The 18,967-nt window shown below is 37.2% G+C and overlaps 3 protein-coding genes across 6 annotated transcripts in view; 2 read left to right on the top strand and 1 right to left on the bottom strand.

The window, feature by feature from the left end:
• LOC109088467 (protein Shroom2-like) overlaps positions 1–4,775 on the top strand; it is a 29,169-nt gene extending 24,394 nt beyond the window's left edge. For all 4 annotated transcript variants that reach the window (XM_042734663.1, XM_042734664.1, XM_042734667.1 and 1 more), the window contains 2 exons: positions 1,844–3,543; positions 4,638–4,775. In XM_042734663.1, the coding sequence (XP_042590597.1) occupies positions 1,844–2,116 (273 nt within the window). In that variant the 3' untranslated portion in view covers positions 2,117–3,543; positions 4,638–4,775. The remainder of the gene's footprint in view (positions 1–1,843; positions 3,544–4,637) is intronic.
• Positions 4,776–11,391: 6,616 nt separating this feature from the next.
• LOC109106457 (putative claudin-24) lies at positions 11,392–12,753 on the bottom strand. The gene has a single exon (XM_019119810.2). The coding sequence runs from the start codon at positions 12,301–12,303 to the stop codon at positions 11,632–11,634; it is 672 nt and encodes a 223-aa protein (XP_018975355.1). The 5' UTR covers positions 12,304–12,753; the 3' UTR covers positions 11,392–11,631.
• A 1,484-nt stretch (positions 12,754–14,237) lies between these two features.
• The window catches only part of clcn4 (chloride channel, voltage-sensitive 4), a 17,658-nt gene continuing 12,928 nt past the window's right edge, over positions 14,238–18,967 (top strand). Inside the window, exons 1-4 of the mRNA XM_042734662.1 lie at positions 14,238–14,395; positions 15,639–15,793; positions 15,870–15,969; positions 18,294–18,481. Of these exons, the coding sequence (XP_042590596.1) occupies positions 14,380–14,395; positions 15,639–15,793; positions 15,870–15,969; positions 18,294–18,481 (459 nt within the window). The 5' untranslated portion in view covers positions 14,238–14,379. The remainder of the gene's footprint in view (positions 14,396–15,638; positions 15,794–15,869; positions 15,970–18,293; positions 18,482–18,967) is intronic.

Genomic DNA, 18,967 nt, shown 5'->3' with positions numbered 1-18,967 from the left:
CATTTAAAGGGGTTATATGATGTTGCTAAAAAGAACATTATTTTGTGTATTTGGTGTAATGAAATGTTTATGCGGTTTAAGTTTCAAAAAACACATTATTTCCCACATACTGTACATTATTGTTTCTCCTCTATGCCCCGCCTTGGCCAAACACCTGAAGCTCGTGACAGAAATGCTGCCTTACCACGGGTGCAGCAGGCGCAATGATATTATGCAGCGCCTGAACTACACAAACTAGCTGGGGACTATTTTCGGGTGCTGCGTAATATCATTGCGCCTGCTGCACCCGTGGTAAGGCAGCAAAGTTCATTAATTATTACGCCGGAATGAGAGTATAGTACCTAACCATATCGGCCTTGAGAATCGCAACTTTTCATTTTCCGTCGGTCTTAGTACACGATGTAATTTCAGAAGAGTCAAGTCTTAAATAGGAAAAATATCGAAACTCTTTGTTCATTTTTGAACGAGATGCTAACGGTCTAATCAGATTCAATGATCTATGCTTAGCTAAGCTAAAAGTGCTACCGCCAGACCCGGAGATCGGCTGAATGGATTCGAAAAAGGCAAAACTCAACTGTTTAACTCTAGGGGAGTTGGAAAATGAACCTGTTTTCAAAAATAGTGGAGTGTTCCTTTAACACACCTGATTCAGATAATCAGCTCGTGATAAGTGAGCTCCATGCATGAACTGTGTTCTCATTGACATGCTCCCTACACAGTGTTCATTGCTCCCTACTCCCTGAGCAGTGCAATCTGTTGAAGTTTAACTCACTTCAGAACATTCATTCACGGATTTGTGTTGCGGAACATCTTCACACACAGACAAGTGTGACATCATACATCTCTGTAAACAAATACAATTTAAATTCACGTCTCGCACACTTCAATGCACTTTGAATGGAACATACACGTTCGCTTCGAATTGGAATCATGGCGGAATATCCTGTGATGTCCACTTCGCAGGGCACTTACGTTCAAATAGAACAAACGTCTGAAGTGATGAGAAACATACAAAATGTGTAGAGAAGGGGCGCGAGGACTGGAATTGAGAACCGCTGTTTTGGTACATCGTAGGAACATAGTACTAATTCGTTCCCTCGTTTTAGTAAATCGTGTTCATGCTGTATTAATAATTCAACCACTCATACCAAAACATAATTAGTTCTAACTATTTAGTTCCCTCTTGTAAGTAAATCATAACCACATATTATTAATTCGTTCACTAGTTTTAGTAAATTGTGGCCACATAATACTAATTAGTTGCCTTGTTTTAGGAAATCGAAGCCACGTTGGACTAACTAGTTCCCTCATTTTAGTAAATCGTGTCCACATTGTATTAATTAGTTCCCTCGCTTCAGTAAATCATGTCCACGCTGTATTAATCCGTTACCTAGTATTAATAAACTATTACTAATTAGTTGCCTTGGTTTAGTAAATCGTAGCCACATAGTACTAATTCATTACCTCGTTTTAGTAAATCATAACCACATAGTATTAATTAGTTCCCTAGTTTTAGTAAATTGTGACCACATAATACTAATTAGTTGCCTTGTTTTAGGAAATCAAAGCCACGTTGGACTAACTAGTTCCCTCGTTTTAGTTAATCATGTTCACGTAGTACAAATTTGTTCCCTCATTTTAGTAAATCGTGTCCACGCTGTATTAATTCATTACCTAGTTTTAATAAACTATTAATAATTAGTTGGCTTGGTTTAGTAAATCGTAGCCACGTTGTATTAATTCATTCCCTCATTCCCTCACATAATTAGTTCTAACAGACAGAAAAAAACACAATTTATGAATGTTTTGTACAATAACGAACTCTCGTGTGCCGTACTTTCAGCACACTTTGACTGAGAAACGCAAACTGCTGATTCGCCAGCACGAAGACGCCAAAGAGCTGAAGGAGAACTTGGACCGAAGGGAACGTCTGGTTTATGAGATTCTGGGCAGTCACCTCAGCGAAGAGCGTCTCGCAGACTACCGGCACTTCGTCAAAATGAAGTCAGCGCTCATCATTGAGCAGCGTAAACTGGAGGATAAGATCAAACTGGGAGAAGAGCAGCTCAAATGTCTGAAGGACAGTCTGCCGCTGGACCAGAGACTGCTGTACTGACCTCTGGACTGGACTGAACTAGATCAAGTTCAGCCTGGACTCTCAGACTCTTGTTGGAAAGCAGAAGTATTTCTGTATCTGCTTCTGTGCATTGGACAGATTTTTAATCCGCTTTAAAAGTACTTTTCAAGTGTCTGTACTCTATCAGAGTGTTTTCTTTAGAAAACTTTACTTCACAACATTCCAAAGCATAATATTGTACTTTTTCCTGCACTACGTTTCATATTAAATATCATTTAGTACTTAATTACATTAGAAATCTAGTACTTTCTTTCTTTTACTCAAGTAAAAATAATTCAGAGATTTACTTGAGGACAAGAACATACTACGTTTTTAATGTTCTTAAGTATTAAAGGTAAAAAAAACAACTTTTATTTATGAAATGTGCGACATTGTGCTTTGGATTGCAGTGAAGTAAAAGTTTTCACTCTGATAAAGTAAATAAATTTACTTGAGTAAGGTAAAAATGCTTCACTACTGTCCACTTCTTGCACTGGATAGATTTATTACCATCCACACAAAATCATTCTTATATCAGTTCTGCGCTTTTCGTTGATTCCAGTTTTCTTTAAAATAGCATTTTAGTGAATTCATGCTTTGAATCCCTGTGCTATAAAACAATCCCTCCCGTTTTTTTTAAAGGATCTTATAAAGTTTTTTCTACCTGTATATTGTACACGTTTAATTTATTTTGCTGCTGAAAGCTAATGGTGCTATTAACTGAAAGGATAGATCTGCCTATTCTTGAATAGATCCACACTGAAAGCTGTTTTACTCATTTTCATGTACTTTAAATGTTTTAAATGCTTTCCTGTTGGTTTGTTTTTAACATCATTAAATATCAATCATTAATAGGAAGGGAGGTTCAGAATATCTCTACTCGTATCTGAAATATAAATCTGTGAACCAGAAAAATAATTTGCGATATACTGTTCATAAACACGCTTGCAGTGCATTTCTGCTGCAATAAATTGGAATAAACATAAAAATATGTATAGCAACTTTTGTTGTTGCTCTTCATAGTTATGGATGTGGATCCAGTTTATTCATCTGTCTGATACCAGACTTGCTCCAAGGAAATGATTCATCAATGTTTGCTGTAAACAGGAATATAATCAAGTTATTTCATGACCCACCCTCATGATTTTATGATCTTTATGAGTCACTGTGTTTTCCAATATGAGGCGAATGATCTCAGACTCCACATTGTTTGATTTTATGATGTTGACGGTGATCGTGAGCCATGGTCAATCATTCACAGAAACATATTCACCAGCTTATTTGCCCTGGATTTCTGAGCAGCAGGAAGTTGAGTTTCAGACGGTTTCCATTCCAGCGGCGAGCGCTGAAGATGAAGGAAATGCTGAGAGAAGATTGACTTGTACATGAAGAGAAACTCACGGATCAGTGGATTGGGTGCTGATATGGTAATATGATCATTGTATACTTTTAATTATAATTTATTTGTAACTTTAATAAGATTTGATGGATATTTATTGGAAATAATATTTTAAGATGTCCATAAAGAGCTTGAAAAAAAGGAATGACTGTGTTTGAAAGTCAGTTTTATATAAAGGCAGTTTTCATTTCATCGAGTTGTAAAATGCAAAACAGATAAGTATCACATGTCTCATTGTAATATATGACAGAAAACAGTCTGTTATGGGATGGGAATATACTAATCATATTTATTTTATATGTTTATTTACACTACCTTTGAGTTTGGAAGGAAATTAGTACTTTTATTCATCATGGACACATTTAAATGATACATTTATAATGTTACAAAATATTTTTAAAATCATCATATTAGAATGATTTCTGAAGATCATGTGACACTGAAGACTGGAGTAATGATGCTGAAAATTCACCTTTGATCACAGCAATAAATTTAAAATGCATTCCCTTGGAAAACTGATATTTTAAATTGCATTAATATTTCACAATATTACTGTTTTATTTTATTTAATTAAATCAAATAAATGCTGCCTTGGTGAGCAAAAGAGACTACTTTCATCAACATTGAAATAAACCTTACCGACCACAAACTTTTAAGTTTTAAATATATATATATATATATATAGAGAGAGAGAGAGAGAGAGAGAGAGAGAGAGAGAGATTGACATTTACTAATTGAGGGTGTTAAATAATATATATTATATTATGTCATATATTATATTATATTATATAAAATAATATATATATGTATAAAAACTGACAAAACTTTTCGACAATTAAAAAGGTGAAAAATTTAATAGTAACTATGCCCTAAATTGTGACAGCACCTACTTTCTTTATTCATACATGTACATTTTAATCTAATTTAATTATTAATAATTCTTAATACAAAAAAGGGTGATGGACCTGTTATTTGTCAACAGCTGTAGTCTCTATGATATTATGGCACAAATGTAATCATGCATGACCTTTAGGTGAGGTATTGCATTTCTGTTTGGTTTCTGAAACATGAACAACAGGAAGTTGGTGATCTAAAGTGAATCTGTGTTTCTCTTTCTCTCAGAGGGATGTGTGAGAGCTTTGTTTGCCAGGTTTCTTAGAGACACCTTTGGTTAGTTAAACCCACAACAAGCAATTAACTCCATACAGACCTGCTGCAGTCACGTTCAGCCGCTTCAGAGAGACGATCGAGGCTCTTCACGATGGATCTTTTCAAGGAGGAACCCGCGGTTTGAGACCGGATGTCATGCCTTACCTCGTCCACACGGCGCATGCGCAGTTCGCGGCGCTCTGGTTTGGGACGGTCGGCTGGACGCTTGTGATCGTGACCGTTGGACTGGTGGAGTGGAGGGTTTGGGAAGTGTCCGATCTGTCGGTCATCACCTCCGGATTGGCTTGGGTTGGTATTTGGAGAGTGTGTTTTTATAGCCACGCTCCGATTTTATCTGACAGTCAGATCATGTTCTGTCAGCGGATTCGTTTGTCGGAGTCGTTCACGCCACCGGAGATCGTCGCGGCGCAGGTGCTGATGCTCGTGGCTCTGATTCTCGGATTGGCGGGAAACGCCAGCGTCGTTTACGGCCTCAGGAATGTTTACTTCGGATTAAACCAATTCAAACCCATCAGATTAGCGTTTACTTCTGGTGGGGTTTTGCTTATTCTTACTGGAGCTTCTGCGCTCGTTCCCGTGTGCTGGAATCTCAGTTCTGTTGTAAACAATCAAACGATATCGTTCCCGGCGGAGTTTCGCATGCCATCCGCTCCGGCAAACCAGTCCATCGGACCCGGTATCATCGTGGGGATGTTTGCATCCATCCTGCTGGTTTCTAGCGGGATGGTCTTTCTGTCCTACAGGCCCCCGGTCGCGCTGGAGACTAAAGTGAGGCCATCCAGGCCCGGAGAATGTGTATCGGGAACCCATGTGAACCATCAGGGAATTGACAATGGAGCTTTCCAAACCTGAGATATGTGAGAGTGTTTTCAAGAAGGATGTTTTTAAATATTAAGGGGTTATATGACGTTGCTAAAAATAGCATTATTTGGTGTATTTGGTGTAATGCAATGTGTTTATGCAGTTTAAGGTTAAAAAAACACATTATTTTCCACATACTGTACATTATTGTTTCTCCTCTATGCCCCGCCTTCTGAAACGAGTCGATTTTTACAAAGCTCATCGTTCTGAAAAGCGAGGTGTGCTGTGATTGGTCAGCTATCCAGTGCATTGTGATTGGCCGAATACCTCAAGTGTGTGACGGAAATGTTACGCCCCTTAAAGGGATACTCCATCCCAAAATGAAAATGTTGGCATTAATCACTAATCACCAATTCACTGTGTCGTTCCAAACACATAAAAGCTTCGTTTGTCTTCGGAACACAATTTAAGATATTTTGGATGAAAACCGGGAGGCTTGAGACTGTCCCATAGACTGCCAAATAAATAACAGTGTCAGGGTCCATAAAAGGTATCAAAGTCGTCGTCAGAATACTCCATCTGCCATCAGACGTGCAATCTGGGTTATATGAAGCGATAGGAACACTTTTTGTAACCAAAGAAAACAAAAATGACGACTTTATTCAACAATTCCTTTGTCAACAGTCTCCTCTGTGTTTCTCCATATCACCGTATGCTATGCCACAAGGATGTGCTGTTTTATTTCAAATCAATGCTAAATACATGTAGAAACAGCGCATCCTTGTGGCACAGATGACACAGAAGTGCATACACAGCATACAGCGATATAGAGAGACACAGAGGAGACCGTTGACAAAGGAATTACTGAATAAAGTCGTCATTTTTGTTTTCTTCGCTTACAAAAAGTGTTCCCGTCGCTTCATAAAACCCAGATTGCACGTCTGATGGCAGATGGAGTATTCTGACGACGACTTTCATATCTTTCCTGGACCTTGACACTGTTATTTATTTGGCAGTCTATGGGACAGTCACAGACCTCCCTGTTTTCATACACAATATCTTAAATTGTGTTCCGAGGACGAACGAAGCTTTTATGTGTTTGGAACGACATGGGGGTAAGTGATTAATGACAACGTTTTCATTTTGGGATGGAGTATCCCTTTAACATAATGTGATGCGTGTCCCGGCGCGACCAGACAAAACCAATAAAACCCATTACAAACGAGGCATTTGTTTCATCCAGTGGGGACATAATTACTGATTATAATGACTTATACTGTCTTTTTACACGTTGTGTTGCGTGTCGCGGTGAGTAAACATAAAACCATTTCTGGAGAAATGACAAACAATTAGCACTACTCTATTGCTCAAAACTCATGTTTGAATCATCAGTGGCAAATTCTTCAAATATGAAAACGTACTTACAGGCTGTGAGTCAGAAGAGCCAGACTCTCCTTGCAAAGTTGTAACTGCCCAACTTTATAGAAACAGACACCGGCATTGTAGGCTACTCTCTCAGGAAACAGTCCTCGTCCTCCATAAAATGCGCTGCACACATCTGAATATTTGGGTTGGACTGTTCTGGAACAGTGTTGAAATACAACTTAACCGCTGATTTCTAGGTGTGTCCTCTTTTGGAAGAACAAACAGAGTAGTTACACTTTCACAACGAAACACACAGCGACTCCACGACATGGCGCCGGCAGCAACAGTGAGAATAAAAGTTACGCCGCCTTTGTTTGTGTGAACATTTGGGTGGTGTTATTCAAATCTTCCCACATCATGACGTAGACGTGGGGGCATGTTAGAACGAGCCGTTTAAATGCAGACATGGTCTTATTTTTACGCAGTGCGTAAAACGACAGTATAAGTTATTATAATCAAAAAATTATGTCCCCACTGGATGCAACAAATGCTTTGTTTGTAATGGGTTTTATTGGTTTTGTCTTGTCATGCCGGGACATACGCATCACAGTATGTTAAGAGGCATAACATTTCTGTCACACGCTTGAGGTATTCGGCCAATCACAACGCACTGGATAGCTGGCCAATCAGAGCACACCTCGCTTTTCAGAGCGATGAGCTTTGTAAAAATTGACCCATTTCAGAAGGCGGGGCATAGAGGAGAAACAATAATGTACAGTATGTGGAAAATAATGTGTTTTTTTTTAACCTTAAACCGCATAAAAACATTGCATTACACCAAATACACAAAATAATGTTCTTTTTTAGCAGCATCATATGACCCCTTCAAATGTAACGGTATTCAGAACACAAGGAATTAAAAATATTATTATAAAACAAACACATAAATCATAAATATATAGGCCTTTATATTTTTAAATAAAGCTAAACAAACTAGCGGCGTGTGGTAAATGTGCTAAACAAACTTGGACTGAAGTTCCTCTTTCATTCATTTGCACGTTTTGCGTGTGTTGTTAATTGCATTATATGATGCATTATATAAGTTGTAGCACATTTCAAATGATAAAATTTGTAATTCCGGAAAACATGGTATACACACTGTAAAAAACTTGAAATTCAACTTGATTTTTAAATTTGGATTAATATCATTTATGCTGAAATGACTTGTGTACAACCAAGTTGATTATTCTTAAAAAGTTTTTAATTAAAATAGGCCTAGGTGGATCTTTTTGTTTACATTCTAATTGCATTGTATTACATTTTTTCCTTGCTTTTGAGCTTTTTTGCCATTGTTTTTGTGCTTTTATATTTTATCTCTAGGGTTTGTTGTTTTTGTGTAGTTTATTTGAATTGTTAAACTGCTCTGTCATTATTCACAGCACTGTTGCTGTACTGTTATATCAAACGTATGAAATGTTATATGAAGCACTGATTTTGTATAATATTTGAATTTCATAGTTATTATAAATGTATAGCTTAGATATCTACATTCATGCATTTGGAAGACACTTTGATCCAAAGCGACTTTGCTTTTTTTTTAGCATTATTGTTGCTTTATATAATTGTTGTGTAAGAAGCTTCACATGGATATGAGCTGAGAGACCAGATTCATTTTTTTCCATCAAGGTTTTATGCATTGAAAGTTTGTACTTCACTAGTGATAAGCAAGTACACACTATTGCTAGTATGCTACTATGTACTACAATGAGATTGAATTGAGTTTAGTGCCACAGGCCTCCATTACACATTGTTTACATGTACACTTCTGATCAAAATTTTGGAATAATTACGATCGATTTTTTAATGTTTTTGAAAAAGCCTCTTCTGCTCACCAAGGCTGCATTAGATCAAAAATACATTAAAAACAGTCATACCCTGAAATTTTATTACATTTTAAATGAAGTGTTTTTTTAATTGCAATATATAGTAAATAAATGTCATTTATTTCTGTGATCAAAGCTGAATTTTCAGCATCATTACTCCAGTTTTTATTATTATTATTTTAATTATTATTAATAACGTTTCGTATTATTTTCAGTGTTAAAAAATAGTTCTTGCTGCTTTATACTTTTCTTTTATTTTTCAGGATCTTTGATGAGTAGAAGGTTCAATGAACAGCATTTATTTGAAATAGAAACTTTTTGTAACATTATAAATATCTTTACTGTCACTTTGTATCCATTTAATGCATCAATGATAAATAACAATATTACAGTTTTTTTTAATTGCTTAGACACTAAAAGTGATACTTGAAGCCCACGTAATGAAACCATTCACTCACAATCTTTAGACCGAGTCTGCAAAACTATGAGCACATTACATTCTTTAAACTATTGTTTAATTTTTTATATTGTAAAACAAACTTTTTGGAAAACTCTAAACACAGTTCTTTTCGTTACATCATTTGAAACTAACAGCTCTTTTGTGTAATTTGGGAAACACTGCTATTTTAATGCCACACTCATTTACTGATGACCTTCACATAGCGATCGTGTGTGAAAACACTTATACATCATTTGTTCACTTAGTAATCAAAACTCAGTGTTTTAGAAATAAGTTATTTTTAACATTTAACATTGTGCATTGTAACAAGATACCAGTTAACATTTTGCAATTCTGAGAAAAAAAGTTGTGAATTATTAACTCAGAATTGCAAGATATATTCTGAGTTTAGAGCTCACAATTCTTAATTTTTCCTTGCAATTGAGAGGAATTTTTTTTTAGATATATCTGAATCGTGAGATATCAGAAAAAATCAGAATTGTGAGATAAAACATTGCCATTTTTCTTAATTTAGTTTTTTTATTCCATGGCAGAAACATGCTTCCATTCAGAAATCAAATAAACCTGATTTAAGCAGGTTAATATATTTAGCATCAATCAAATTTGTTTCAGTTTCATACATTTGAACTTACTGAATATCGCTTCTTCCACAGATAGACATATGTTTATACTTTTTAACTGAATAAATGTAATTGTTTTCGCAATTAACAGATTTGTACTGCTTCTAAGCCATTTGAATAAATGCATTTTGATAATTTAATTAGTTAAATAGATGCATACTTATAATAAACTATATGCCGTGATTTTTTGAGGTCTGATATCTGACCCGTTTAATTTCTGCATTACTGACAAATATGCATCACATTAAGTTTATTAGTTTATGTTCAAACTGTCTAATCCAAATTTAATTATTTAATAATTCTTTAATGGGACTAAAGAAAAAAAAAAGGATCACACACTCTGGATTTCTCTTGAATAATAATTGTCTTATGTAATGCAGTTTTGTTTCATTGAAGATACCTGAAGGTCATGCATCACTGTCACCAAAGAACGTGGATTAATATCATTGTTTCTTTCAAGTTACTGCAAATTAAAATGAAAACTAACGGGCACATCCAACCAGTGTTTGAATAGATGAATGTGAGATGAAATTACTGCATATTTCATCATCACACGGTCTATTTTACACCTGTTTGTCTCTATACATCAGGACTTAAAACTGTTTCAGCTCTTGCTTTTCAGTACCACAATTCATAATATGTGATATTTTTGAACTTGAAATATACAGTTAATAGGGAGTTCAAAAGTCTGAGAGGAACACGATGAAAATGTGTTTAAACTTGGAAATAAAATATTTGAGTATGAAAAAACAAATAAAACATAATTATGTAAAATAAAGAAAAAAATATATTTTTTAATTTTTTCATGTAGTACAAATGAAATCTAAAAATCTGATTAAAAGAGAGAAATGCTAAATAAATAAATACTGCAAAAAAAGAAAAGAAAAGCATTTTCACTAGTGATCTCAGACCTCTTAATTCATGATCATCCCACTTATAAATGTGCATTTAAACTATAAAATAAAGCAAATTGCACTAACAAATAAAAATGAAAAGATATTTAAGTGGAAAACTGCTTTTTCCGGCATTTTGTGAGCACAAAACTTAAGTTTTAGTTCTTGCTTTTTAGCAGAACAGTTCAGAATATTAGTTATTATTATTATTTATGTAGTTTTTAAAAAGAAAGGGAGTTCAAAAGTCTGAGAGGAACACATAAAAATTCTATTTAAAGTTGCAAATGTTCACATTAAAAAAATCACTATGATGCAAAATGAAGGTGAAAGATTGTATTAAAGAAATTCAATGCATTTTCTCAGCGCTCTGAACCCCACTAAGTCTATTTAGTAAAAGTATTTTAAAATATTCTTTCTTAATTCATGAGCCTCACAAGTGATGTTATCATAAATATGCATGTTACAGCATATTTTAGTGAAAACTCACATTTAACAAAAAATCGAGACAAACATTCAGCTGATTTATTGACTGATCATCAACTTTAGTACTTCAGAGAATGCAATATAATCTTCCTCTCATTCTCTCTTTTAAATATAAAAACACTTGCATCTGGTTTTCAAATAACATTTGGATAATTAGCATAAAATTGTCTCTCATAAAAACCTTATGAGACTTTCTCGGAAAGTTTGCATCATTTATTTCCACAATTGGCAAACTGTGTGGTTTCATTAGAATCACATTCACATTATAAAATGAGCTTATAAAATGATTCACAAAATGATTTGTAATCAAAAAATATGAAGTCTAATCTGCCCAACAACCAAAAACAGCAGCATTATATTTACAATCTTCGAATACATATGATAATTTCAGTGCAAAACGCAACAGATTAGTTGAAGCAAACTGTGCATTTCTCAAAAATCTCACACATATTCTGTTCTCCCGTGTGGAGAGCGTTCTGGACGCGTCATCTGAGCTCTGTATAGCGCTATAGATCGGTGTAGCGGACACGTTTCGTCTTGCATAAACAAGCACGAAGTGACCAACAAGAAACCAGCCACCAAATGCAAAAACCCAGCCGTCCATCCGAGAAAAAGCGCATCTCCGAACTCCCAACGAGGAACCACGCTTGGCACGCTCTCGTCGAAGAACCGGAGAACCGTCAGGTGTGCCACATACGAGACAGGCACGAAACCGAGGACACCTGCGACGACGCTGAAGATCCCGCCGAGCATCTTCAAGGTCCTTTTAGCTTTGAAGCTCTCCGTGCGTCTGCAGCCGTTCACCAGGTCGATGCCCGGGATGGAGAATAACCCGCCGATTAAACCCGTCGCCACAGTGGTGCACATCAGGATTCGTGCCAGCCGGATGTCCGACGGGAGACCCAGAAGAGTGTTGTACGGCAGGCACTCGATCATCCCCAGATCCTGAACCACGCAGGTTTCCCACAATCCCAGCTGGAAGCTCTCAGTGGGCAGGAGCTCGGTGGACAGTGTGAGCCACTGCGGCATCATGAGGGTGACCAGCGAACACAAGCAGGCGGCCAGCGAGAAAAACACACCCAGCAGCTCCAGAGTCCGTAACACAGGGTCCATGACCACTGCTCTCCTCCTCCCTGTCTACTAGTTAGTAGACTGAGAAGTGCAGAGAGCTGACAGCAACTGAACCCTCACACTATCAATGCCTAAACATAACGCCTAATGAGCCAAGTTCACAACTCCCAGTTGTAATTACGAGTTCTACAAGGTGATATCTCATAATTAAGGTATTAGGCTAAAACATGGCGTGAATGCACCTTTTGTTTTGATATCACAGCTGGTGTGAGATTCACATGGACAGGGAGAGAGCGTGAGACGGAGCCTGGAAGCATCTCACACCAAATGCGTGAGAGTTGGCAACCCATATATATGTGTGTGTGTGTGTGTGTGTGTGTGTGTGTATCATAAGCCAGCAGTGTTTGGGAGCTGAACGTAAAAGCTGAAGTTTGAGAAGGAAATATACTTTCAGATAAAACTCTCCCACGCTGCTCAGACGATGGGTCACATGTTCAGAAGACTTGAATTAGGTCTTTCATTTAGTTTAGAAGATCACTTTACGTTAACTCAGGATCACAAAGAGGTCGAGAACTTCAAACTACTGACCACAGAGACTCTTCATCCATATTACCAGACTGCAGAGATGTTTATATTTTAATAAAAAGGGATTTAAAAATCTTTCAGACAAGGGCATAGATTTTTAGTGTGGATGATATGTCCTTACCAATATCCAGGGATTAAATTTAATCATTTAATCAAACAATTAAATATCTGTGTATGTACTATTGTTGTTGTAATTTCGGCTGCATCTGAAATAGGTCAAACCATACCTGAGATGTTAAAGAAATACGCTAGAAATACATATTTAATACATGTGTGGAGTAGGAACATATAAGAGCCGAAGTGTTTATTTGATATGATAAAGTTTACTCTTTAATTTTATGTTGTTCTGCTGTTTTGTGTTCATCTGCTCTTTTTACATTGAATATCATCACTCTATATAGACTGATATAGACAGATACAACAATTTCACATAAGCTTATTACAATATATATTGCAATGGTATGAGACTGAATGCTTTCAAATGATTTCCTGTTGAACTGCAGCTCAAACTATTTCAAATATAGTGAATTATGCTACAAACTCCATCATAATGCACAGTGTTTCCATCTCACATGTATTTTTGAGATTTTATTTGTAAATATCATACTTGTTTCCGCTTAATTCAGTTAATGTCATATAAGACGCGAAAAGAGAAAACAGACAAACCGAATCAATTGAGTGAGTCATTTACGCTGGAACCGCTCCGATTGATTCAGATTCAAACTCGTGACTTCGATCATTCAGTTCCAGTGATTCAATAGCAAAAACAAAGTCAGTAGCCATTTATTTTTTTAAAAAAGCACGTAGTGTGAAACGGAGCTTTTTTAAACTCAGAATGACTTAAACCATGGCGTCGCAAAATGATTCGAAGCGATTCAGTCGGATCGTGAATCGCGAATCATGTGATTCAGATTGGGACAAAAACATTTCAGTGCTTTTTAAAACATTATAGGCTGTTTTTTTTGTTTGTTTTTTTTTTAGCACTTTTTTGTTCATATTAAAGCACATTAATATGAAATTCTCTGTCACACACCCCGGTTTTCTGGCTTTCAGATTTTATTTTTATTTTTTAGGACAATGTAGATAATACGAAGCACGCACACTGTTGATAACTTGAATTCTAAAGATGCATATTTAAATTTTGGGACACTAACCTGTCACTACACACGGCACAGAAAAAGTCAAGGTTTATGTAAATGAGGTGATCACGTCACGTGATATCTGTTCTTTTTCTCAGCGCGTATCAGGATTGACCAATTAGAGTCGTCTGCGATGGTCCGCTTTCCATATAGACTTCCTTTTGCAGTTTCCCTTTTGTATTCGACTAGATTATCATTTCAATATTCTATAAAACGCCCTTAGATTTTGATGCAGAATTTTCAAGCGCCTTTTCTCTGTCTCTGCGCAGGCGCCGCGCCGCGCTGACGTCATCTCTGTACGTCGCCGTCCTGCCGCATCAGTTTCTTCTGATGTTATGATGGACAAACACTACAAATCTTCACTACTTCTTTGATTTATCACACAAACAGCGATATGGCGGAGGCAGAGGGTGAGGTTCATCACATGCGCGCGAGTTTGTTTGATCGCAGTCGTCGTGCACCTGCTCTGTGAGACAGTCGTGTTGTTATTATGGGTTCATTCGAGCACGTTTCATGTCTTTAATGCGTTTGGGTTTATTTCCTGCATGTGTTTATTAACATGTTTGTGAAGCACAGATAGAAATACACCTGTGAAATCTGATCTGAGTGATATTTCTGTAAGGCCTCTGCGTGCGTCCGTTTCTATTATTATTAAGACATACTGCAAAAGTAAATAAATAAATTTAAAAAAATAATAATAAAAAGGTCTATGTTACTGCTGTTTTTGAACATGTACCGTGGTTTCATTCAGTGGATTTGTTTTATATATTTATTTTTATATACTTTTTTTTTTTTTTACGTTATTTTTTTTACAGCTTAAAAACCTTTTTAAATGAACGCTTCTGCTTACATGCCTGGAATTGGTTGCAAATGTAAAAATAAAAATGTATAAATTGGAAAAATATTACAAATAACTAAAGATTAATTGTTCCTAGTGTATGTGAATATATTAAATTTTTTTTTATTTTAAATGTATTTTTAAGTGCATAGTGAAGAAAAGGTGAAAAGATGCTTGATATTGCAACACTGTATACTATTTTAATAATTGTTGTGTTGCACTCTGGTAGTTATGTGTTACTTTTATTAATTAATTAATTTATTTTTACAGCTTAAAAGCCATTTAATGAATACTTCTGCTTACAAGCTTGAGATTAGCTTTAAACCAAATAAAAAAAAAATTACAATATAAAAATCTAAAAACAGAAAACCTAAAAATAAAGTGTTCCTACTGTATTGTTCCTAATGTTTTCTTATATGATGCAAAATGTGAAAAGGTGGGAGAAGAAGGTGCACAATATTGCAATATACTGTAATATTCACTATTACGGTTGCACACTGGGGGTTACATGCAATTTTTTTAACCACTTACAAATGAACACTTATGCATACATGCTTTAAATTAATTTTAAATTAACAAATAAATTAAAAAAATATATATAATAAAAATATATAATAAAAAAGTAAAATATAAAAATAATTTGTTCCAACTGTATATTAAAGTTTTCTCATATTTTCAGTTTTAGCATAGTTTAAGCATACACCTTCCTCCTTTAATAGTGTTCAAAAGCATCCCAGGATGCACCTCATGAAGTTTGACGAGATAATGCGTGTTTGGTAATATATTTACTGGAAAATCTGGTTTATTCTCGTCAGGCATCAGCAGTGCCACTCCTACAGAGGAGATAAACGGCGCCGGGAACCTGATGGACTTCTTGGACGAGCCGTTCCCAGACGTTGGCACTTACGAGGACTTTCACACCATCGACTGGCTGAGAGAGAAATCCAGGGACACGGACAGACACCGGAAGGTGAACCGGACTTCCTGACACTGATACGGTGCATTTTATTCATTAGTGCACTGGTTTATTTTGTGTGTCTTTGCAGATCACCTGTAAGAGTAAAGAGTCCATCTGGGAGTTCATTAAGAGTTTGCTGGACGCCTGGTCAGGATGGCTGGTGATGCTGCTGATTGGTCTGCTGTCAGGTGCTGAGACATGACATCACTGACTAGAAACACGCCCATTAATGACATCACTGGCCAGAGACACGCCAGCTAATAGGCTCGTTTGAGAACCGATCACCAGTGATCACTGCGAGGTGCATGCCGGTTAGAAAAGTGTCCGATTTACGTCAAATGTGATGATGCGTTCTCTTCTAAAATGTTTATTTTTTTTATCTGATTTCATGTGATTGTGTTTTAATTTTGCATGAATATTCCCAAACATTATACGTGTTTGTATTAAAGTAAAAATGGATGATAAATACACCTTTTGTGTGGAATTAAATAGCAAGCACTTTGGGAGTCTTGTTTATCATATCTATTTTAATATAAAAGCAACAAAACTGAAATTATATCATGTTTATCAGCAACACAGCACGTGAGTGAGAATAACTAGTATTACTTATTTAGTAAATGACTAGCCGTGCTTCAAGTCGAATGCACCTGGAGACACGCCCTCTCACGATATCACTGACCAGAGACACGCCCTCTCATGACAGAGACACGCCCTCTCATGACATCACTGACCAGAGACACGCCCACTCGTGACAGAGACACGCCCTCTCACGACATCACTGACCAGAGACACGCCCACTCGTGACAGAGACACACCCTCTCACGACATCACTGACCAGAGACACGCCCACTTGTGACAGAGACACACCCTCTCATGACATCACTGACGAGAGACACGCCCTCTCACGACATCACTGACCAGAGACACGCCCACTTGTGACAGAAGGCTTGTTTGAGATGAACAAAATCTGTGCAGAACCGATCACCGGTGATCACCGCGAGATGCATGCCGGTTAGAAAAGTGTCCGAGTTATGTCCGCCTTGCTCTGATGTCATGCTGACGTGTGCCGAAAAACTCTCGCGATGGCGAGGCGGCTGTGTCGGACTGAGCAGTCGAGTGCAGTGGCTCTCCACCGACTGCGCTGATCAAAAGCATGATGGGAAACAACTGACTGACGACACAGCTTAAAGCTCATTGGTTCAGACAACTGTGATGCTGCGTTCTCTTCTAAAATATTTTATTTTTTATCTGATTTCATGTGATTATGTATTTAAATTATTCATGAATCTTCCCAAACACTATTACAGTGCGATATATGTGTGAGATATGTGATTGTTGTCATATTTCTATAAAAAATCTAAAATACATGTTTGTATTAAAGTAAAAACGGATGATAAATAAGGCTTTCGTATGGAATTAAATAGCAAGCACCTTGAGTGTCTTGTTCATCATATTTATTTTCATATAAAAGCAACAGAACTGAAATTATATCATGTTTATTATCAACACAGCACGTGAATGAGAATAACGCGATAGCTGCCTTTGATCTCTCACTCATCCCCTCACTGCAGCCGCCTACTCTCGCCTACGTCTTGACTGCGTTTATTTCACTCCTCCCCTCACTGCAGCCGCCTACTCTCGCCTACATTTCAGGCGAGGCGAGGCGCATCTCAAACAAGCCTAGAGACACACCCTCTCACGACATCACTGACCAGAGACACGCCCACTCATGACAGAGACACACCCTCTCACGACATCACTGACCAGAGACACGCCCACTCATGACAGAGACACACCCTCTCACGACGTCACTGACCAGAGACACGCCCACTCATGACAGAGACACGCCCTCTCATGACATCACTGACCAGAGACTCACCCACTTGTGAAAGAGACACGCCCTCTCACGACATCACTGACCAGAGACTCGCCCACTCATGACAGAGACACGCCCTCTCACGACATCACTGACCAGAGACTCACCCACTTGTGAAAGAGACGCCCTCTCACGACATCACTGACCAGAGACACGCCCACTCATGACAGAGACACGCCCTCTCATGACATCACTGACCAGAGACTCACCCACTTGTGAAAGAGACACGCCCTCTCACGACATCACTGACCAGAGACACGCCCTCTCACAACATCACTGACCAGAGACACGCTCACTCGTGACAGAGACACACCCTCTCACGACATCACTGACCAGAGACACGCCCACTCATGACAGAGACACGCCCTCTCATGACATCACTGACCAGAGACTCACCCACTTGTGAAAGAGACACGCCCTCTCACGACATCACTGACCAGAGACTCGCCCACTCATGACAGAGACACGCCCTCTCACGACATCACTGACGAGAGACACGCCCTCTCACGACATCACTGACCAGAGACTCGCCCACTCATGACAGAGAGACACCCTCTCACGACATCACTGACCAGTGACACCCCCACTGGTGACCAGAACTCTTTCAGCGTGTAACGTCTCTCCGGTCTCTCTCAGGCACGCTGGCCGGAGTGATCGATCTGGCTGTTGATTGGATGACGGATCTGAAGGAAGGCGTGTGTCTGTCTGCGCTCTGGTACAGTCATGAACAGTGCTGCTGGACGTCCAATGAGACCACCTTCGCTGACAGAGACAAATGTCCTCAGTGGCAGAAATGGGCTGAACTGATGACGGGATACACTGAGGTACAGCAGAGTGATTAATAAGTTAAAACTCATTTTTATGCAATGCTTTTTTATGATTTCCAAGGGCTGCATAAAACCAAAATCGTGGCTAAGTGGCTTAGTGCAATTATCAAGTCACAAAATCTGCAATTTAAATAAAGAAATTAAGTTGCATTGTAATATAAAATTATAATTATTATTATATTTTTATTATACTCTTTTTTTTCAATACTGGATTTTTTATTTTACAGTGAAATTACAACTGTAACATTTCTTAATGTTTTTAATATTTTTTATTTAGTTGAAGTAGCAGAGGTAATAATAATTATTACTATTTTAATTTTTATTATAGTCACTTATATAATGATTTAAAAAAAATATACAATCATTTTTATTATAGTCACATTAATATATAATTAAATAATATGTATATTTATATATATATATATATATATATATATATATATATATATATAATAAATTGCATTGCATTTCATTTTTTTTTTT

The sequence above is a fragment of the Cyprinus carpio genome, chromosome B11, assembly GCF_018340385.1.
Source record: "Cyprinus carpio isolate SPL01 chromosome B11, ASM1834038v1, whole genome shotgun sequence".
NCBI classification, from domain to species: Eukaryota; Metazoa; Chordata; class Actinopteri; order Cypriniformes; family Cyprinidae; genus Cyprinus; species Cyprinus carpio.
Note: the sequence above shows the minus strand (reverse complement) of the source record. Positions and strands in the feature narration are given on the sequence as shown.